Genomic DNA, 23102 nt, shown 5'->3' on the forward strand with positions numbered 1-23102 from the left:
GGGTGACAGTAATGTGGTTAGATCTGTTTGGGGAGTCCCTGGCAGTGGGATCAGGACTTATCCCGGGTACATGAAATGGCTTTTTGGAACACATTCTCTTGGGTGGGATGCCTTGCTCAGCCATGACCCAGCAAGGAGGAGCTTGGTCCTACCTCAACTTAGTATGCCAGATGTTGTTGACTATCCAAGGGAGGCTTTACCCTCTCTGAGGAGTAAGTGGGGGTGGGATGGGAGTAGGTGGAGGGACAGGAGAAGGGGAGGGAGGGGGCCTGGGATTGATATGTAAAATGAAAAACAAACAAACAAACAAACAAAACCCTTTTCTTTAAATAAAGGGGAAAAGGTGTATAGATCCAAATATGATTGTTTCCTCCTCTTCCCTCTACTCTATGTGGAAGAAACTTACATCAAGATCTTGTCATTGTGTGAGTTGAAGGTCAATATGTTTATTGTCTTTTGCTTCCAAAAGCATGTAGATTGTGTACTTCCTGTTTACTAATTGGCTAAAGTCAAATGCTAGCCATAAGCTATCATATATATACTCATATTAAATGTGCATAACACCCATCCAAAAGATGTATAGAAGTTTCACTTTTTCATTCACTCCCTTGCATGTTAAGATGTATTTTCTTAGGTTTAACAGTGAATCTAAGTAGATACTAATTTATAAGGAATAGTTTCTCATTCTGCTTTTAAAATAATTATTTGATGTCTAGATAACATTTTTAAATGTAACTAATATGCCAGGCAGAAAATTGTAGTTGTAGAATACCTAATCATTTGACTTAAGCATTTCATTGACCTTGGGCATTCAGATGAATCACACAAGTGTGTGTGTGTGTGTGTGTGTGTGTGTGTGTGTGTGTGTGTGTGTACACGTTCAGGTATGTACTGAACACCACTTAAAAAATTAATGTTGCATCTCAAACTCAGCTCTATTGGTAGGCTTCTGCCATGTGATAGTTATTAAAGATGAAATTTCGAAGACAAGGGTCTGTCCAGGTGGTAATCGAATGCAGATGGAAAGTGTCAGAACTATCTGTCTTCCTAATGCAAGAGTGCTGCAACTTATTTATCTCAATCAGCAGAGCAATGGTTAGAGACAATTAGGATTAACTATAGGCAGCTGCCATCCTGCTTGTATGAGATGTATTTGCTCCTGGACAGCCCATGGAAGATGCTTATATAAATATGGCAGTGACTGTATTCAATTGACATTATATCCATTCGGAAAGTGAAAACTTACAGTGTCTTACTGACTTCCAGTCTTCCTATTTTTTTCCTACTCTGTCATAGACACACATAAAAATAAATTTTTATCATCTACATTGTATAATGCAAGCATGCACATTGACAGCTAGTGCCTTCCCCTATATTTGCATTTTGTATCTCCAACTGTCTATTTAGCAAACACTAATTACTGTTAGTTTTTGAACTAAATCTTTGGTGGCAGGCAGCGTTTGTTTTCTGAAGGATTCCACTCTGGAAAAGTGAATACAAACCTCAGTTCTGATGTGTGGAGAAGGTTACTAGAGGCAGCGTAACAGCAAAATCAGTAAATAAAATGGACTGATACTAAAGATCTTGTCCTGCTCCTGTTTCCATGATTTAAGAAAATTAAAATCTCTAAGAATAATGCAAAAATGATGGTGCAATCTGTTAGTCCCCTCAGAATAAATGAACATTCCTCATTTCACTTTATGACATCTATCAGTAGCTTGAAATGTAGTTGCTTCTCTGACTCTCCATTAACTGATTCCATCTTAAAATGTTACAAAAGAATATTTTACTCATTAATTTAAGGTGGATATTCTCCTCCTAGCCTTTAATATCCTGTGCTTTGTTATCTTACTAAATACTATTTTAACTACAACATGCCTTGAACAAACTTATGTGCAGAAATGATTAAGGAATCCTTTTTGTATCACAGGCACCCTGGGTAAGCTGTGGTCCTGTGGAGAAGCTCTTTGAGACCCAAGCAGGTGCTATCAGGCGTTTATTTGGTGACTTTCTGTGGTACTTTTCTTCCAAGGAGTACAGGGTGTAATGTGGAGAACTTTACAGAAGGGTTGCCTAGGAATGTCCAAAAGAAATGAAAGGAAAACATTGCTTGCATGAAGTGAGAACATAGAGCAAAAGAAATAGCTATTGGCAAAACCAAACCCTGGGTAGCAGCTAGGCATGCTAAAGAAGGCTGAAGGAGCCAAGCTACCCTGAGAGGCCCATAGTTGGCTTTTTAGAATACTGAATCATTTTTACCACAGCAATAGAGTTTCATTAAGCTCTCATATATAAAGACCCACAATTAGATTCACAGCACAGAACACAGCCCTAAGAACCATCTACCCAGTTTACTTAATGTATAGATGAGCCAGAAAGAACAAATAGAAACAAAATCAAAGTTCACAAACAGGATCATGTATTCATTTCTTCAATAACTCTGCAGAGCATGTTTTAGGCACATAGTCCCCTGGGTTGCTAATGACAACCTATACTGCCTAGTTCCTCCTCCTGTTGCTTCAAAGGTATCTAACACTTTAACAATATATTTTCTCAATTGACAGCAATTGCAACCCTTGTGAGGGACAGACCCCAGCCACCTCATACACACTTACTGCTGACAGTTTCTTTGTTGAGAGAAGGGAATTCTCTTCCAAGTGTTTGCAGTTGTGCCGACCATTTTTGATTCATATGTACTTATAGTGCCTCTCTGCCAGGTCAGCTCGGAATGGCTTGATAGTTTATGTGTCTGTGTGTTATCCTTTAGTACAACTGGCAATGGGCTAAGCATTATCTTTCACTGGGGGAAACACTGTCTCTTAAAATTGACTTTACCCTAAAAGTGCCTGGCGTGATAGTTAAAACTCTAATAAGATAATTGAAGTTGGAAACCCCTTCTGTAAGAACCAAATGTGAGATTTCTTCAAAGAAACATGGTTTAAGAGCTGCCATTAGTCTGCCTTTCCCCAGGTGATAGGCAGCTGTCCCTTTAAAACAGGCTGTTAATGCAAGAAACGCTGAAGGAGGGAGGCTAGTTTCAAGGTATCATTAAGTTCCTTTCCATACTCCAGTTCCCATACTAAAAAATACGTAAAACCAATGACTTGGGAACTAAGGACCTTCGCTGAGGAATTTGGAATGATATGTCGATCTAAGAACTTTGCTCTTTGTCCTGGGCCAGTCTCCTAAGAAGTAAACTTCCTCTATTGCAAGCTGTGGACAAAGATGCAACTTCCCTTAGACCAGATGGGTTGAAAATGGGGAAGCAAAGGATGCTTTTCCTAGTTATCTCGGAAGTCATCTTTGATAACCTGGTTGGGATTTGTGCTCCAGTGACACCTGTTCGTTCCTCCATGGCCAGAGCCATAGTGCTCTGCTTCTCCCCGGTGCCCAGCCAGTCTGGCATTGTCTGGTACACCTGGGAGACTGTGTGAATGTCTCTAGGTGGCCACTGCCGCCAGCACGTATTGTCAAGACGGAGGGTAGCCAAACAGCCGAGCGAGGCGTGCAGTTGGAGTGAGAGCCAGAGGTGTGTTGCTTCTGTGGAGTCAGCTGCGGCTTCTCTTCTTTCTCACACACATGGAGTTTGGAGCTGAAGAACCGCAGCCCGACACTTAGCCAAGTGGACGTGTGTGAGCGGGCTCTGAAGGCTGCCTCGCCTCTCCCGGACCTCCTGCAGGCAGGATGTAAATATACCTGCAGACCGGCCAAACAGGATTGCCTTTCCCCCAACCCCTCCCTCCTCCCACCCTCAGCCTGGCTAACCAGCATGAGAGGATCGGAGAAAGCAACAGCCCGCAAGTGACAGCTCCAGCCGGATTCTGCTCGGCTCAGCCTCCGTGGGAAGTTGATTGTTCAGAGGCTTTCATTGTGAATCTCCGTTGGCATCGCTATGTTTGCCTCGATCTGGTATGCCAAGAAGCTGGGTCGCAGGTTCGTGCACAATGCCAGGAAGGCGAAATCAGAGAAGGTATGGAATGAGTGGGGAGGAAGATCGTCTTAAGGATGTGCCAAGTGCCTGCTCTGGGCTCTTGGTCTGAAAACAGACGCAGCCTTTATTCGCTGGTTGTGAGAACCTGCCTCACACACAGAATGTGGTCCATGCCACTTAGGAAGGGGCAACTTAGAGCCTAGACCTGGAGGGAGGGGAACATTCGGGGTTGAGCAGGATCACTGGCTATTTGAACTGTTTGCTGAAATCAGCGATTGATAGAGAGGGTCTCCAGAGTCAAGTGTTCTCTGGCATTGCAAAGGATGGAAGCCGGGGAGCAGCTGCAGTCTGTGCTTGTTGGGGGAGCTCACTAGTAAACTTGTTGCTGTACTGCATTATATTTATTGCTGTGATCTTTGGTTCTGTGGGAGCGTTATAAATACCCGTATCTTTCTCTAGCACATGTGTTCTATCTAGCCTGTGTCCTGGGAGACTTACAGAAACACTCACTAGACCTCAGAGAAGTGCTTGATATTGTTCCCACTGAACAAAAATCTTCATCACAAAAGTGTTTACGATGAACACGAATTCTATGTTCAATGGGCTCCTGATCTCTCTTTAGAGAAAGGCTTTGTGTTTCTGGTATTTTGCAGGATGAGTTTCCAGAGAATCTCTGTATAGATTGACCCCTTAGTTTTTAAGTCCCAAGGTACATTACAAACCTGAACATAACAGAAGATATTGGTTTGCATCTTTGATTTTTCCAATGCTTTTCGAGGCACTGACCAAAACTGTCATATTTTAGGTATGGGTATCCAATTTGGTAGGTTCTAGGGAAACTTCCACCAAACCTAATAAAATTTCATGAAAACCCACATTGTCTATATTACTCTGAGGATGTTAGTTTTAGCCCAAATCCTTTCTCCCTTTCATACATTCCTGAAACTGATTCAGGATGGTTCTCAGGGTCTGTGGTACTGTTCTCCCTCTCAACTGCAAAGATGCCATTGCTATAACATTTTGTTTTTTCTGTCAAGAGGAGGGATGTTGATAAAACACAAGAACCTAAGATAAACCAAAATATGATTGCAATGTGAAAAGAAAAAAGCCTTACCAGTGTCAGGATCCAAAAGCTGTCACATGACACCCAGCTTGTTCTTTGTTGACCCTTTCGATGGAGGAGTAGGTAGGAAGGTTCAGGGTAACATAGGTCCCTTCCACATTTTGTATTTCATAAATCACAAACTTACCATGTTCCAGTACATTTGAGTGGGGGTCTTGCTTATGGGCTTCTCAAGTTTTTTTTTTTTTTTTTTTTGTTGTTGTTGTTGTTTGTTTTTTTGTTTAGGAAAGAGGCTTACCGGAAGTTAAAAAAAAAAAAAAAAGCCTACTTAGAATTCTATTAGAGCATATTTTTTGAGGAAAAAAAAGTGTTTCTCTCCATAAAAAATTATAGGCTAGATGGATAACAAAACCCTGAAATGTACAGGGGGATAATGCCTTCTGGCAAATTAGTATGCAAAGAAAAGTTGAATCTCCCAGTGCCTTTAAATTTAGGTTCAGACCTGAATGTGGGGACTAGCAGCTGTGTGTGAAGGACTTGAAAGGCTGTTAATCTAACAAAGTGACTTGGGTTCAGCTTTTTTAATGTGTGAAAAAGGTAGCAAGGGGCCTCTGAATGTCCTCTGCATTTCAAGACTGGATGATGCCCAGAAGAGGCAAGAAGAAATGGGGAGTGAGGCTAAAGGATTTTCATTCTTTGTCTTGGAGTGTAAGATGTATTCACAATAGGAAATCAGCATCAACTAAAGTTCTGCTGTCAGAGTGGTAAAGACCAAAACAAAACAAAACAAAACAGATTCATGCTAGTGCCCTGTGTGAGCCAACAAGGCTGGGAGGGGCTCATTTGAACACTAGGTGCTGATGTCTCATGGAGTTTGTATGTTGGAGTTCCTAGAATAAATTTAAAAAGAGGCTACCTAGAAAAATGTAGCCATTCAGTCAATGCCCGGTGATTGGTAGTGGTTTATTGTATACAATGGTAACAAATGATTATGAATTAATACTTTCAGCTAAGAATTCAATAGTATATCATGAGAAGGGAGTTGATAAATTGTACCACAAGCTGCAGCAGTTAAGAGGATAAATCTGTATTTTGAAAGTAGTTATCATTTTACTATTCTTTCTGAAGTTTGCCCCCTCCCCCATCTAATAAGCCAATCTACACTAACCACAGTCATTCCATCTTATTTTATCATTTGTATTCCATCTGCAAAATCTTTTTCTTAAGGCTAGGATTAATTGAAGAGCTATTTAGGGATGCGAAAGCCTAAATGGTATCATAAACACACAGTATGCCTTTATTTCTGGTTGTTTAGTCTATTGTTTGGCCTTAGTAAAATGCTAGTACAGTTCATCAGCATTGTATAATATCTGTCATAATAATTACCATGATAGTAATCTTATCAATAACCTCTATCTGCTTACTGTCCATCAATGAGCTATTTTATATGTAAGATTTAATTTCATCTTCATATCCTATATAATATGCTAGTTTTCTAGGATTCTAGAAAAGAAATTGGCTTGCCCAAGTTCACAGGAATAGTAGTAACTCTCACTGATGGAATTTGAACCCAAATTATTCTCAGCTATTTCAAAACTATATCTTTGGATTTCTTATGCTGTCTACCACTCTCATAGTTTTCCAGGCTCCCCCAATATGGACTTGACTAAATAAATTAAGCATTGCTTTTTATTTTGTCCTTCTCTTGTGAATTAGAACTCCCAAAGTTATGAAGTTTCCAAAATCATAGTTTGTGATTTTTGCAACTCACCTACCACACCAGATAAAGTGATGCCTATGTCATCTTCAGTAGAGAATTGCCTGTTCCATTAATGGCTTTTCACTTTGTACTCTCATTGGACAAATGCAACAAGGTGTTTCTTGGCAGCTATTATTCTCAATAAATAGCTCAGAATTGTCAAATCTTAATAACCTAAACATTGATGTTTGTACTCACTGATCTTCCTTATAGAATCCAAAGATGTCTTTCATCAACAAGGACTTAAATTTTAGTTAATTGTAAGTGTGCTTCCCTTTAAGAGTGAGTCAAAGATGTTAGCTAAATCGCATTGCTATTTTCTTGTGAAAATGAAAAGCAAAGGTCTCTTTGATATTCTTTCATTGAAAGGATGATTGCTCAGACCAGCAAATTCTGTGAACAAAATTATCCTAAAAGTGGTTATGTGCACTGAGAGAGCTTGGTCACAACATAGCATCACCATTCAAATAATTATCCTCTCTGGTTTGAGATCCTTTGTAATTAGTTGAGAAGTTGGTGTTTTTTTTTTTTATGCATGTTGTTACATTTCACCTTAAATCTCTTAATTTAGACCATTTCCAGATTGCTTTACTCTAAAAGACTAGATGATACATTTAAGAGACATTGAAACTGCAATTTCAGGTCACAAAAAATGCCAGAGTATTGAAGTACTTAAAGTTGTCAACCTTCCCTCAATTGTTTTTTATTTTCATTTTTATGCTTTTTTACTCCTTTGAGGGGAAACATTAAAAAGTGCCTGCATGTGCACTTAGGAGAGAAGAGTATCAACATTCTTCATCTAATAAAAGTAACCATGAGCCAGGCAGTGATGGCACACGCCTTTAATCCCAGCACTCAGGAGGCAGAAGCAGGCAGATCTCTGTGAGTTCAAGGCCAACCTGGTCTCCAAAGAGAGTTCCAGGAAAGGCACAAAGCTTCACCGAGAAACCCTGTCTCGAAAAATAAAACAAAACAAAGTAACCATGGTAACCATGGATAAACAGAGCAGTGTGAAATAACCTACTAGTGTTATAACAGGGTCCGAGCCCACTTTTCCTGACATTAGGCCATATTTACCCTTGAGAAATTTCCCAAGAGTTAACACACTAGAAACCCCATTCTTCTTTTCTAAATGCAGCCCATTAATTCAGCAGAAAATGAAGTAAAGGACAACCCAGTGATGAGCTTGTCAGCAGCACAGCATGGCCAAAAAGAAAGCATTATGACCTTGGTGATCCTAACAAAATATAAAGGGATTGGGCTTGGATTGGCACTTAGCAGAAAGAATCAGCTAGTCTTGCTCTTTGGCAGCCAGCCTGAAACAGACATTTGGCTTATGTAACCTCAGTGTTCTTATCTGTCAAATGGAACTGTCACCTCTCTACTATCATACCCTGCTCCTCTTCTATGAATACCAAAAGGAGAATCCTAACCTCTAAGCAAATTCTCAATTGTCCTATCCTTCCTGTTAGATTCAAAGATTTAGCATGACCTGGTCAAATAGCTAGTTGACCACACTGTAGCCCTAACATTCATAAGTTCCAAAATCCTGCAGGTATATCATCTTTTTCAGGAAACTTTATGGCCTCACAAGCTCAGAATGGATCTCCCCACAACATTGGTTGTAATTATCTTCAGATTTCTGTAATTCTCATTAGGTTATTTGAAATAGGGGTCTTTTCAGCCTTGTTCACCTGAATTGTAGTGCCTCAAAGAATGATCAAATACGACTGTCTTTCACAGTCTATTTCTTAGACTCTAAATTGTCACCACTTGTAAGAAGAATCATTATTTATTACCCAGAGACAAAAAGGACAATGAATAGATCTGTGATGTAATAGTACCTATAAGATGTATCTTCATTTCAGAACTGTTAAAATGTGAAAAAGGCTCACCTTTACAATGGAGTATGGCACAATGCTGAAGGGATGAATACATTTGATTTAAGGATGAAATAAGTTCATATAAAGAACCTGCTGAAAGATAGCACTTTCTATCCAATTACTTTTATTTCTTTGACAGTAACAATGATAGTTTGCTTAGGGAAGTATAATAGTTAATGCTAAAACATATCATACATATTTTTTATTTGGTACAGATAGAACTCATTTGGCACTGTGGGTCCTTTTCTGTATTCAGTAAGGTAAATAAAGAAGTAAAATGCAGATGAATGCTATAGAAGTGATATATAAAAAGCCAAAATTATAACAGACATGTAGATCAGAGAAAAGAAATCATAAAAAGCTTGCCAGACCTCTCTAACTCTGTAATTCTCTCTCTCTCTCTCTCTCTCTCTCTCTCTCTCTCTCTCTCTCTCTCTCTCTCTGTGTGTGTGTGTGTGTGTGTGTGTGTACACATAACATAATGGAACAATGGCTACTATTTACTGACCTCATGCTATAGAACTTAGGTAGGCAATTCTGTGCAGACCCATATACTCTAAATTAAATATGCATTGCATGTCCTACATGTATATGTGATGTGTTTATCCAACTACCTAGATGGCAACTTTGTTTTCCCTATAAAAAAATACATTTGAAAGTAATTTTTAAATGTGTTACCTGAATTTATCTTAGGCATTAGATGGTATGCCCTGAGGTGGATAATCTGTAAGTCTTCTGTGTATGACAGTCTTCCTTGACTACTTTTGTCTGATGGTAGATACAGGAGTGGTCTGACCTGCAGAGAGAAAGGGAAATTTGTCCTCTTTCAAGTCTGTTTCGAGGAGCCTTCTGAGTCTCAGATCCCCAGTCATGAGCAACAGTGACTCAGCACCAGTGTCAGCCAAGCTGACATGTGGTGAGCATGCTGAGTGAAGCCCTGCAGGGAAGTAGAGCAGCTATACCTGCTCTGAGGCCCTCAACTGCTGCCCACCCTAGTGTTCACAAAGCATAGCTCTCATCAGATCAGGAAAGGAAGACAGGAGAAAAGAAAGAGAGCAGAGCCTGCCAGAGGGCTAGAGAACAGGTCACACACCCTGAGAAACTCTTAATAATTGGTTAATGCCCTTTGAGCGGTTTACTCAAGCACTAGGATGCATACTTTACAATCCTTTGTTTCATTTAGTTCTCACTTCCATTTCTCAAGCACTAGGATGCATACTTTACAATCCTTTGTTTCATTTAGTTCTCACTTCTACTTCTTGAGTTGGTTTTATCATTAGCTAAAGAAACTGATATGTAAGGTGTTAATAGACTAGACCAGATTATAATGGGTAGAGGTAGTTTTCAATCACAGATACTACTGACTATAATCACATAGACTTTATGCTCTTCTCCACATCTTTCTTGGGACAGTCAGGCTGCTGTGTAGTCTCTAAATGGCATCTGACTTCTCACTGCAGGTTGTTCAGAGACCAGATTGCCAGAGGGACTCACTTGAGTCTGGTTTATAGCACTTTGTTTGCAAAAGTATTCATTTCCCCCCTTTTGCTTTAGAGAGGTCTTCCTCTGCATTTTTTTTTTTTTTTTTTGAGCTAAGGATCGAACCCAGGGCCTTGCGCTTGGTAGGCAAGCGCTCTACCACTAAGCTAAATCCCCAACCCTTCCTCTGCAATTTGATACCATATTAAGTGATGAAGATGGAAGAAGCTCCTTATCCAGTAAGATTGCCTACCCATAATGCTATATAAAAATAAAGGACATTCTACTTCCTGTCCATAATATACTGCATGTGTAAGTTTACTAGAGAAGACTTCTCACTTTAAATAATGCCTTGTTGCACTCACTAATTTTGTTTGAGGAACATGCTTTCATTTCCTGAAACCAATCACTAAATCTTGAATTATTTTGTCATGTTCATACCTTTCATCCAGGACATCTAGCATCTAGAAGTTCCTGAGTGAATTGTGCATGAACCAGGGGTTGGTATGCCTGGGTATTGATAGGTAGGAGCCTACTACCTATGGCTCCTTGGCTAATCTGTCTTGGTTTGAGTTCTTCATCTGCAACTAGGTTTCTTTATACTTAGCACTCTTAGATTTGTATTTTGTATAAAACAATAGAATACTCAAAGGAAAACTTTGGACTCATTTGTACTTATATACCTATCACCTAGCACAAACTCTTGTGTTAGGAAAAACATGTCAATGAATGTATGCAAAAGGCCTGGAACTTCCTTGACTATTCTTTTAAAGACTATAATGAAACTGTACCAATCTTCAAAGCAAGAGCAAGATGAGAAACACTGAACTTTTTTCTTTCTTATTACCTCTTTTCTTTGAAGATAGAGAATATGAGGCAGATGGCAAACTCATGTTTGAAAGATTAGTTCTCTCTGTTTCTCACACCCAGAATTGGAAGGAGAGTAGCTAGTAGATCAGAATCCTTTTCAACTACTAACAATGATATGTCAAACTTAGCCATTTGCAACAGTTTTGTTCCACATGTCTCAAGATACAGGCTTATATGTAGGCATGAAATGTTCTGTTTTTCCTTCTATATTTCAAACCTGTAAGTTCTAGTTATTGAGAAAACTCTTATTCCACTAGCTATAGACTGAATTATATCCCCTACACATTCACATTTCAAAGTCCTAGTTCCCAGTGTGACAACAATTAATAATAGGTCTTTTTGGAAATAATTACAGTTAAATTATGTTATAATTGTAGCACATCTATCAGTAGGATTGGTTACCTTCAACAAGAAGAAGAAGAAGAAGAAGAAGAAGAAGAAGAAGAAGAAGAAGAAGAAGAAGAAGAAGAGAATTATATTACTACCCCTGACCTCCAGTACTTAACTCTCATTCTTGCCCAGTGGCTCATCATAAAGCCAGAAAAGATTCCAAATGAGGAATGGAGGGTCACAAAAGCCTCAACATTGCTGGAACTCTGACCAGATATTCTGATCTTCAAAACAGTGCAAACTTAATTCCTATCATTTAATTTACTGCATCTATGACACTTCGTTTTGGTAGCACAGCCTTCTGCCATAATGGCCATATAGGGTGACATTCAATAAAGAGCAGTGCCAAACTTGGGTGTCATCATTAAAGATAAGTAGTTGGTAGTTGAGAACTGCTAGGAATCCATTGTCAGTAAGTTCTGGAACCCACACAACCTCAACAGATCAGTTTCATGTGATCTTTTGAAGAAACAAGGGAAGGCTATTAAAAACAAGATCGTAATGGGGAAAATAGGGCATGGATAGTGAGGGAAATTGCCTTTGGATAATCAGTTTGTTTGACTGTGTATTTTCTTGTCAAACTCACAGAGCAAAATGAAAGTTCACTATTCATCCAGAAAACTTGATACACTTTTAAAAAGCACTCATTAAATCTTGCTTTTCCTTCCCATTTCTACTTGTTACTATGCAGCCCTGTTGGCAAGCATCCCATCTGTCTTTGTTTCTTTTCTTGTTGCTGTGATAAAATACCTTGATTAAAACAACTCAAGGATAAAAAGGGTTTATTTCTCCTCACAGATTAAGGGTGCAGTCCCTCATAGTGAGGAAGTCTGAGTGGCATGAACTTAAAGCAAATAGTCACCTCACAACCATGATCAGGAACAAAGGGAGAGAAGGGTCTCTGCTGCATAGTTCCCTTTGCCTACTTGTATTATGCAGGAGCCCAGATAGGAATAGTGTCACACAAGGTGGGTGAGCATTCAGGCCCATTTCCCACATGGTTGTAGATTCTGAAAAATTGACAACAGTAACTATAACACAGTATGAGAGAGCATACTTGGGAAAAAAAATCTACTGAAATGAAGAAAACCTCACTTGGGCTTACTGTTTCAAAGGTTTCAGTTGATGGTCACTAGTACCCATTGTTTGGGGGCTTATCACCATAAGACAGAACATCACAAAAGAAGGCATCATTAAAAAAAAAAAAAAAAGCTACTTACTGTAGCCAAGAATGAGGAAGAGACAGAAACATAAACAGAGGGCATAACAACCAACACACTAGCCCTTCAAAGGTAGCCCTTCACTAATGTACTTACTCCAAAGAGTCCCCAACTCTTACAGTTTCAACAGCTACCCCATAGTACATTCAGCTGTAAATCTGTCAATAAATTAGTCCATTGATGAACTGATAGCCCACGGCATCCAGTCACTTCCTTAAACCCTGATGTGTGAGTGAACACTGCTATACCAGGGACCAAGCCTTCAACCCTAACCTTTTGGATGACACTTCTCATCCAAGTCTGAAGTATAAACTCTGAAGTATAAACATAATGAATTACTCATAATTAAGCACGGGAGAAAGCTCCTACCAGGAAAAGGGATTTAGACTTTTCACTAGAGTTTGCAAGAAGAGTTGAGAGAATGACAGCTGTCAGAATCAGGAGATCATATAATGGAGGTGGTTCCTTTTCAGCATTGTAGAGGGTATCATTTGGCAGGGGAAATTTTGATGATTTCTTAGTGTGGGAAGGAGGAAAACTAATTTTCTATGGGACAGAATAGGTGTCTGGTCCTGGGATCTAGGAGTTGAGGGAATGATACTCGAAAAGATGTATGAACAGGGATTGTTTTTCTTACTCATTCCTGTTTGAGAACCATTTTAACTTAAGATTTACTTTCCTTTGTTTTCTAAGTTTATGGTAGAGGTCATTTGTCACATTTACTGCCTCCTGCCCTTCATCCATTTTTTTTTAAATTCCTTTTTGGACTCACTCAAAAACCATATGGAAGTTAAAGACTTTAGATCCACATGCAAACCTCACCTTACTGTTACAGGACCCTGAGCTCTCCTGTGTTATAAACAATAGAAACCATCCTTATATTGGCTTTTTATCCTACTTACACATGCATGTAAGTATAATAATGTATACAAACATTAACATTTCCCTCCCTGCCCCCTTTTCCTACCTTCTCTCCTGCTTTCCCTTTCAGTACTCAACCTAGTTCCATAAAGTGAACAGGGTAGTTTTTAGTAACTTATTCATTAATGATGCCTCTTTCTCTACTATACCCTGGGGTTTCATAATGGACTTGCTTTCCCATCTTGGTTTTATAGAATGAAGAGGTGTGTAATTATATCTCTGCTACTAAAAAGAGGAAAATGAGAAGAACATCTTTCTTTAAAAAGTGAAATTGTTACTATACTATGGGGAAGTGTGGGTCTCTCATTCCTTACAAATAAGTTTTTTTTTAGATCATTACAAACTGCCAAACATTCCCTTGTCCTCGCTAATCTGCCCAAATACATAAAACTGTGTTTGAAAGAGGAATTCTCTACATTTTGAGAATGTTGATGAGGGGGATATCATGGAGTTAGAGAAACCTAGGGAAGTTGCCAGGAATCCCCAAGGATGACCCCAGCTTGGACTACTAGAAATAGTGGAGAGGGTGCCTGAACTTAACTGGCTTACCCTAGTGATCAGATTGGTGAATACCTTAACTGTCATCACAGAGCTTTTCTCCAGTGACTGATGGAAGCAGATGCAGACATCCACAACCAAACACCAAGCAGAGCTCCAGGAGTCCAGTCAGAGAGAGAAGAGGGATTCTATGAGCAAGTGCATCCGGATCGTGATGGGGAAACCTGCAGAGACAAACAAACCAAACTAGTGGGAACTCATGAAAGCTGGGTCAATGGCTGTAGAGCCTGCATGGGACTGGACTAGGCCCTCTGTATAGAGAGACAGTTGTGTAGCTTGATCTGCTTGGAGGCCCCCTGGCAGTAGGATCAGAATCCCTGGCGCGCATGAGCAGGCTTTTTGGAGTCCACTACCTATGATAGGACACCTCTTGCAGCCTTGAGGCAGAAGGAAGGTCTTGGGGTTGTCCCTTCCTTCAGGGGGGGGGGGGGGTGAGAGATGAGTTGGGGGGGGGAGGGGGGGGAGGGGTGGGAGGAGTGAAGAGGGGATCTGTGATTAGTGGGTAAAATGATGAAAAAATTTCTTAATAGAAAAAAAAAGACTATAAAAAAAGAAGAATGTTGAATGAAAGCCTATCACTTCTCATTTTATGGGCAGTGATATATTCTGAGTGACTCAGGTACCATGGATAGAGGGACCACATTGCTTTGCAGCCTTATTTCAGTCTCATAAAAACAGAAGTGTTTCATAGGCTTTAAGAACTACAAAGAGCCTTTGTTTTATAGGTGATAACTGCAACACTAATGAACAGGCTGTGGGTTGCCACTATTGTATGACTTTACATATTCTGACTCAGCCAGTTTTCATAGACATCCTGTGTGTTAAGTAACATCATGTCTGTATTTTTACCTTGAGGCTCAGAAAGGTCAATTTGTGAATCCAAAGAAACACAGCTGGAATATTCTAAAGCAGGATTTAGGCATGGGCAATCTTGCGCCAGGTTCACATTCTCAACCATGGCCACATTACCTCTCAGAGAATATGGAATTGGGGAGTTCTGTTGTCTAGGATCTTTTGGTATTTCTAGCAACATTTAGGGCAGTTAAACTTGCATATTCTCAACTCCAGGTCATCTGTCCATATTTGAGATGAAAGCACTACTCTACAGTCTTGAATAAGGAGCAATTGTCAGGTTTTTTTGTTTGATTCATTTTTGTTTTTGTTTTTGTTTTTTCATTTCACAGTACTACTGTTTGTATGCAAATTTTTGGATGGTGATATTGATAATCTATGGTGATATTTTCAGTAAAAAAAAAAAAAAAAAATGAGCCAACTTCACCATGACTTCAGAGCTCAGTTGTAATAAAAAAAAAAAAAAGTCATACAACAGGGTGTCATTTGTAGAAAAATTCCACACCAGTGGTTGCATTAATTGCTACTTTGGATGTTCCTGCTGTGAACTGAATGAAGCCACTGTGGATCTATTTCTTAGAAATAACCATCTTTATTACCTCTGCTCTAGGATGCATAGTTCTGAGGTTTTTTTAAGGCAAATATCTTCACTAATCTGTTTCCTTTTTCCATTTCCATCCTATCACTAATCCATTTTGTTGTTATAACTGGTTTAATTTCTTCATTTTCAATCTACAAAGAATAAGGAATGTTACAGGAAAATTTTTTTGCCTCCTACTCCCTCAGTGTATAACATTTTGTTAACTCCCCAAGTGTAACATTATGAACATCATATTTAATTCAAATGTTACCCATTATTTTATGAAAGTTGGGTTTGTTCATTCATATCTCTGAAATTCCAGGAGCTGGTATGATACATAAAAATAATTTCTTTTTGTTTCAGTCATTTTCAAGAAAAGCAGGATAAAAATATACCTGGTGAGATGGAACATATTGGCAATTGTAAGCTATACTGTTATGCCTTTTAGAAAACATATTTAAATACATTTCAGATTAATTCATACTTTTTGTATCCTAGTTTCTTATAATTTACCTATGTAAGTGCCTTGAGCAATTTCAAAGTCATGTTGTATTTTTTTCCAGTGATTCAAGGCTGACTCCAGGAAACTAAAATTAAAGTACATGAGTTATCCATGGCCTTTTAAGTCAATTAATATTCAACAAATGCTCATTTCCCCTCAGTAGTGAACATAGCCGTCACATTTCTATTAATAATACTGTGCTGGAACTTAAAAGGTGTGCAGAAATGATTGAGCTAAGCTCTTCCCTAGATCAGTAAGTATAAGATGGAGAAAAATACATGATTAAAGCAAACCCCTGAAAATCTCGGTGTTGTTTCAGCAGTATAAGCAATGTGGCACTTTTTGTTCCATTTCTTGTGCCTTACCTAGATATCTTGCAGTTTCTGCTGAACTGATAGTCTTGAACTAGGGGATTATGCATGTTTACAAGCTGCCTGGTACGTGGCTGATTGTAGAGCATTGTTTTCCAACATTAGAATGAAACACATCTGACTTCATCCTGTTAGGTAGCCCATGAGGACAGCCGTCAGTAGTGTTCTTCTACAAAACACAAATGTCTCAAATTGAAGAAAAGTGTTGATTTTAACACTTCTATTAAAAAACTGAGGCAGAAGAATGGAAGATCTAAGATATTTTCTAGTGTCAGACCTGGGTTCAAACCCCAGCAGCACTATTTGCTAGTTTGGGTAGTTAGTAATTTACTTAAACTTTGTGTGTTCTGCATGAGACCTGTCTGATGGAGTTCTTATAGGAATCAAATGCATATGTATTTGTGATATGATAAATATGCACTAAATGTTCATAAAGAAGAATATAGTTTGACAAGCCTATTAAACAAAACATTTTAGAGATTAAATGTATTTCCTCACAATCTCTCAAACGACACATGAAGTCTCCCATCCCATGCTGTGATTCCTAAGTATGATTTTTAGGACCACTTTGAGTAAGTTCCTAATCATGAGCTTTCTGGCATCAAAATAAGTGGGTGAACAAACCTCTACCCTGATACAGTAACCCTAACTTTCACTGAACAATACTTTTGAAAGATGACTTGACTTCAGCACTAGGTCTCAACAGAGATGTGAATCTTGATTTTAAAAAACCTTCTTCTCAAGTATATCTCTCTGGATCTTCTGAGGTAGAGAGCATGACCCTCTAATTAGCATAATGGATTTCTGCCTTTCTTAGGTAGGAGTTCTGCTTTGGGAAAGAAAATAGTACCCACCATCAATATCTGTTGTTCAGACATATGGATACTTGCGTGTTTTATTGTGCTCTTAGAGCATCAACTGGATGTGAGAAATTCAAAGCTGCCGAAAGATAGATTGCTTTTGCATTTCTGATGAACATTTCATATTTTTGAATGTGTATTTTTTTTCCTTACCATAGCTACTTATACTGTCTTATCACCGGCTAAGTAAGTAGCATGTCTTTCTGAAATAGAAACACTTAGAGAAACTGGACATTCATATCAAGTATTCTGAAGAAACAGCCTTACATTCCATAAATGTAATCACTCACTGAGGACCTCACTGTTTGGCAAGAGAAGTATAATGGTGACCATGTGTAGTCAGAACACAAGGAGCACATGCGATAAGACTTGATATGTCCAGGATGGCATGGCTATAGACAAGGGATACATTTTGTTGCAAAGGGAAAGACTGTGAATTGGCAACTGCAACACTGTCTGATGCGCAATATGTTCTGGGGTTCTATATAACTCCATTCTCAGCTGGGTAAATGGCACATCTTTATGAAGTAGGTCACTTCTGATATTCAAAAGATAAGTCAATTGATTGGGAATTTACTTTTTAACCCCTCTGTTACAGTAGACATGCCAAGCAGGATACAGACACAACTATTTCATATGAAATAGTAACTATCTTAGTGTCCGATGTGTGGTGAAAATACCAATTCACAGTCAAATGTTGATACAGTAATTTTATCATGTTAAAATTTATACATAATATGTCATTAAATATAGTTTCAATATTTTGCAATTATTACTACCTTACCTTTCTAGAATTTTCATCACTTCAAATGGAAACTTTGTACCCACTCCAAAATTAATTTTAATGTAGAAACACTTAACATTTCCTATTTGAGCTTGGCATAAAACATGCTGATTAGTTTACAAGAATAATTCCATTTATCTGGTACCACTATTCCAAAGCATCTTTAAAATACTTGAAAATGTTTGAGTTTCTGTTGCTTCTTTAATAAGATTTTATAATGTGTGCAATAAAATTTTTTAAGCATTTTATTGCAACTAATACAATTTGCCAAATACCTTTAGCTTTACTAAGATCAATAATTAAATATTTAGTTGTGTAATAAATTAAATATGCCACATGATCACTGAAAGTGGATTCTCCATTTACATAAATGTTTTACAGGGTGTTGAAATGTAACTAGTAAATTAATTATGACAATTTAGGTTTCAGCTAATTAAACTCTTCTTTAGCACTTAACTTAATTGGTCTAAAGTAAAACAACCCTGACAGTGATAATAACTGACATGATTGTCTAGTTGCACCAACCAAGGATAAAATTGGACAAATAGTGTGTGTGTCTATGTATGGGGGTAAAAGTTGTCTTCCAACTGTCTTCTATGCAAATTTGATGCTGAATTGAAACAAGAACATTAGGAGAAAGACTTTTTAGTCAACTCCATCTTTAGTCTACCAAAAATTTCTCTGTGTGCGTGTTTCTTTCACTATCTCCCCACCCAGATGTGGGGTAGTGTGTGTGTGTGTGTGTGTGTGTGTGTGTGTGTGTGTGTGTGTGCGCGCGCGTGTGCATGCTTGTATGAGGGAATGTAGGTGCATGCCTACCTTAACCATGCATGTAGAAGTCAGGGAAGAATTTTGAGAGCTCACTGCTCACCTTCAGTCTCTTGTTTCCTCCACTGCACTGCACACTGCCCAGATTCCAGGTTAATTTCCCACCTCTCTCTCTCTAATCTCCCTGTAGAAGCTGGGATTACAGATCTGGGATCTGAAGTGAGGTCCTCAGGCATGAGCAGCAAGTGCTGTCACACACAAAGCCTTCTTTCCAGCCCATTTAAAATATCTGTAATGACAATAGGCATAACTGCCATAGCAGTCCATCAAGTAATGTTCAGAGTGTGGTCCCTGTGCCTAGAAATGAAGTGGGATTTAGAGCCGGGAGCAAGTATGTTAATGGCAAATAACTACAACGATATTAACAAGCAGGGTAATTCACTGTTATAGGTAATGTATGGCCAACATTTTGTACAGATGGAAGCTGAGGTCCATAGCTACTTGACTTTACATATTCATCATTTGTTTTTAGTAGGCTAGCTCTGTCACAGCCTAGAATTTTATTTCCTATCCTGGAAACTGGGGGAAAAAAAGTGTGAAAACATGTCAAAGAAGCTATGTCTGCAGTTAGTCACCAGTCCTCAGTTTACTTGGAAAAACACTGCTATTTGCTTGAAGAAACATCATCTTTTGTAGCCTGAAAGGACTGAATGTTGTTTTGCCTTTTACTAATTAGAAACCTGACTTCCCCAAGGATCAGGGTTTAGATTTCTTTCTAATTTTTTTTTTTCTGATCTGTAAAATGAGGATGACAGAAGACTACTGGCTTAGGAGTACTTTAGACAATAGACTGTCAAAAGTAAATGCATTTATTTATTCCTACAAAGAAACAGCAATTAAATTCTTAATATATCCATAACATATTCTTAATTACATATAATTTCAATTATATACTGTATATAAGTACAAATACACATACATATATTAGATTTAAGCTGTCCCAGGTTCCCATCCCAAATTTGAAATGCTCAGGTTAATAAAGTAGAAATCTCTGAAACAGATGACTATATAATATCACAGTTCAAATAACGTCATTACATCTCTGTTATAACAGAGGTCCTGTGTTTTCAGTGAGATTTCCAGGTCTGAAGAGAGAAATTGGGAAGAAACCTCAGAAAAGGGCTAATGCCCAGGAAGTGGGTGGGAGGATAAGAAGGGGTTTGGCAAGCCAAAGAAATGATACACTCATTCTGGCTATAGGGATATATTTGAGAGATGCACAGATTTTAAATTTCAGCCCTTGATGAAGCAACAGGAGGCTGATATCAGTTTGAGCAAATCATACCTATGAGAGAGTAGAAAGTGATTGGAGAAGTCAGCTGGGGCCAGGAGGTAAAAGGTTTGGGTTGCCATCTAATTATTTTGAATTTTTGAATTTTATTTGATGAATGTTAAAGCATCAGGGACTGAGTGTGTGGAAGGGAGGGTCTCACACTTATAGTTTGGAAAAGTTTTATCTAATTGAAAATTGAAATGTGTTAGAACTAAGAAGAGTTCAGTAGAGGCTAGGAAACTTTAAAGTCTTCTTCAAGGTTGGCGTTTGTTCAAATGCCCTGAGTTCTTTTTAACCACAGATTGCAGAGACCCACCCAGTTTCTTTCCGAATTTTCTCAGTGTAGGATGAGAATGAGAATTTACATTTCTTAAAGAAGTTTAAAGCTACTGTTGCTGACCTCAGACCTTATTTTGGGAAAAATACACACACAATGGTAAGGTGATGTCTCTTGTGGTTCCAAAAGCTATGAGAAAATACGATAACCTGGGTTAATATATTAATCTCTCATAGTTTAGGGATGAGAATTCCAAGATGAAAGTGCCAGCAAATTCAGTAACTGGTGTGGCATTACTTCCTGGCTCACAGGCAGCTGTTACCAAGGCAGAAGGAATCTCTAAGGGCAATGATACCCGTTCACAAGGATGCTACCACTGGACCCTAATCATCTCCCAAAGACTCTACCTCCTAAATCCACATTAGAGCTTAGACTTGAACATATGATTTCCAGGAAGGCCAACTTCTTGCCTCTATCAGGGACTAGCCTTGGTCCGTATAGACAAAGTGAGACAGAAAAGGTGGATGAGGTTCCATTTTCAGGCCTCATTGTTTAGAAGTACTCTGCTGGGATTTTGTTTGGATTGTCTACCTCCTCCTTGAGCATTTGATGATGTTTGAGGGTGATATGTGAATGAAAATAAATTAGCTGTTTCCTCACAGTCCAAATAGGAAAAACCAACCCCCAGGAAATCCTATTTGAGAAGAAACCCTAATTCGTTTCCCTAATTCAGATGACCTTGTTGTTTCCTGTTCAGTAAGAGAAGACAGAGACTGGCTGCCTAAGGTGATGATTTCTAACACAGGATTTGCTACAATAGAGCTTTGTATCTTCCCTGTGCTTTCCAGTATATCCTGGTCAAAGGGAAACAAATCTAAGTGCTTTTTAGAAGTGTTGTTTGGTGTTTTCAAAGGTAAGGTATAAACTAAGGTGGCTCATCTGATCATTTCCTATTGCCAGGTTTTCTCCTGTGTGATGCCATGCTTGTGTGATGTCTATCTGTAGGCTGAACATGATCTCTCTGATTGTCTCTCCTTGTAGCCAAGGCCTCTTTGTTCTATGGTCCTCTTGTTACTCCAGTGAAATAGACTTCATCTGCTGAGTGTAGGAAAAGAGCTTTAATTGACATAATTAACACTGTGGTGGTTACCTTGGATTTAAAAGGAGTTGTTGATTCTGCCAGAATGTGAGGGCATTACCAGATAGAGCCAAGCACGCTGTGTGTAATAATCAAGGTGGTTTGGGAAGACTTTTGTGCTCTTAATTAGAAATGAGATGAGGTAGCCTTCTATCAGCAGGAGACTCAGGACACTGTCCTGAAATTACAGTGAGTGTAATGGGATTACCTCACATTCCAGACAGTATTGTCACTGACAGGGCACAAAGCCCTTCCTAAGAACCTGTGCTGGGGCATGGTGGGGGTTTCAAAACAGAGTCCCAAGGAAGTCTCTCTCTCTCTCTCTCTCTCTCTCTCTCTCTCTCTCTCTCTCTCTCTCTCTCTCCTTTCTTTCTTTCTCCCCTCCCTCCCTCCCTCCTTCTTCCCTCCCTCCATCCCTTTCTCCCTCTGCTCTGTTCTGTGTGCTATTCATGTTCAATAGTGGATAAAGATAATATCATAAATTGTTTGCACATTATTTTAGAATATTTGTGTCTTTCAAATATTGTCCTTTTAATGTGAGGGCTGTTGGGAATTGTTTTTTATGAGACAGTGTGTTCAGGATGGTCTAAATGATTGTCCAGGATAAATTTAATGTACTTTTGTAAGCACTTGGTGTGGTTGCCTAATATTTCAGCTCATAAATGTTTATGAAGATAAAATACTATTACATTAGTGTAATTTCTCCCAGGTATAGAGATAGATATTGAGCAGATATTATTGAATGCAAACAGTATTTTGAAAGCATGTACAAAACTTGGAGTGCATTTTAATTTCAAAGTAAGAGCAGATTTGAGTTAATTAAGCACCAGGGACTTTACATGAGCATTCAAATTAATATGTCTTTTCTCCCTGCCCCCTCCCTCCCTCCCTCTGTCCTCCCACTCCCTCCTAGTCTCTCTAGCGCTCATCCTCTCTTCTCCTTTTCCCTCACCACACATTATATACTCTCTCTTAATTTGTTTTATCCATTGTAAAAACAAACAAACAAACAAACAAAAAAACAAAAAAGCAGAACTTGAGTACTTATTTAAGCAAGAAATGTGCAAATATTTGGGTATGTTGGTGTAGACATGATAGAACATCTGCCTTCATGGATTCTGTAAGAGGCAGGAAGTTATTATATAACCACACAGCAGCTTATAGCTCCAAGTCAAACTAAGTTTTGGGGGTAGCCAAAAGTAGAAGCACATAATTGCAGAATGGCAACAGAGGGTGCTTGGTGAATTTTATTGAAAATGGATTAGTCTTAAACAACACACAGGATTTTGGTAAGACAGCCCAGCAAGGTAGAACATTTCAGGGAACTCTGTGTATTTACTGTAGTTGGAGAAGAGAGTACACAAGATTATGCTACCTGACGTGTTTGAAAAGGAACAATTGGGCCAGTCTGGAGAAATCTTGAATACTAGTCCTGAGGTAGGCCCTAATTTCACAAACAGAAGGGACATATGATAACCCTACTTCAACAATTGCTTGGACAAGAAAGTGCATTGTAATGATAGGCAAAGCTTAGGTTGCTCCAGGCTTTAGTTTTGTTTCAGT

At 38.8% G+C, this 23102-nt stretch overlaps 1 protein-coding gene across 1 annotated transcript in view; it reads left to right on the forward strand.

Annotated features, from left to right (window-relative positions):
• Positions 1-3514: 3514 nt before the first annotated feature.
• Dlg2 (discs large MAGUK scaffold protein 2) overlaps positions 3515-23102 on the forward strand; it is a 901904-nt gene continuing 882316 nt past the window's right edge. Inside the window, exon 1 of the mRNA XM_036186483.1 lies at positions 3515-3970. Coding sequence (XP_036042376.1) covers positions 3893-3970 — 78 coding nt within the window. The 5' untranslated portion in view covers positions 3515-3892. The remainder of the gene's footprint in view (positions 3971-23102) is intronic.

The sequence above is a fragment of the Onychomys torridus genome, chromosome 1 (genome assembly GCF_903995425.1).
Source record: "Onychomys torridus chromosome 1, mOncTor1.1, whole genome shotgun sequence".
In the NCBI taxonomy this organism is placed as follows: Eukaryota; Metazoa; Chordata; class Mammalia; order Rodentia; family Cricetidae; genus Onychomys; species Onychomys torridus.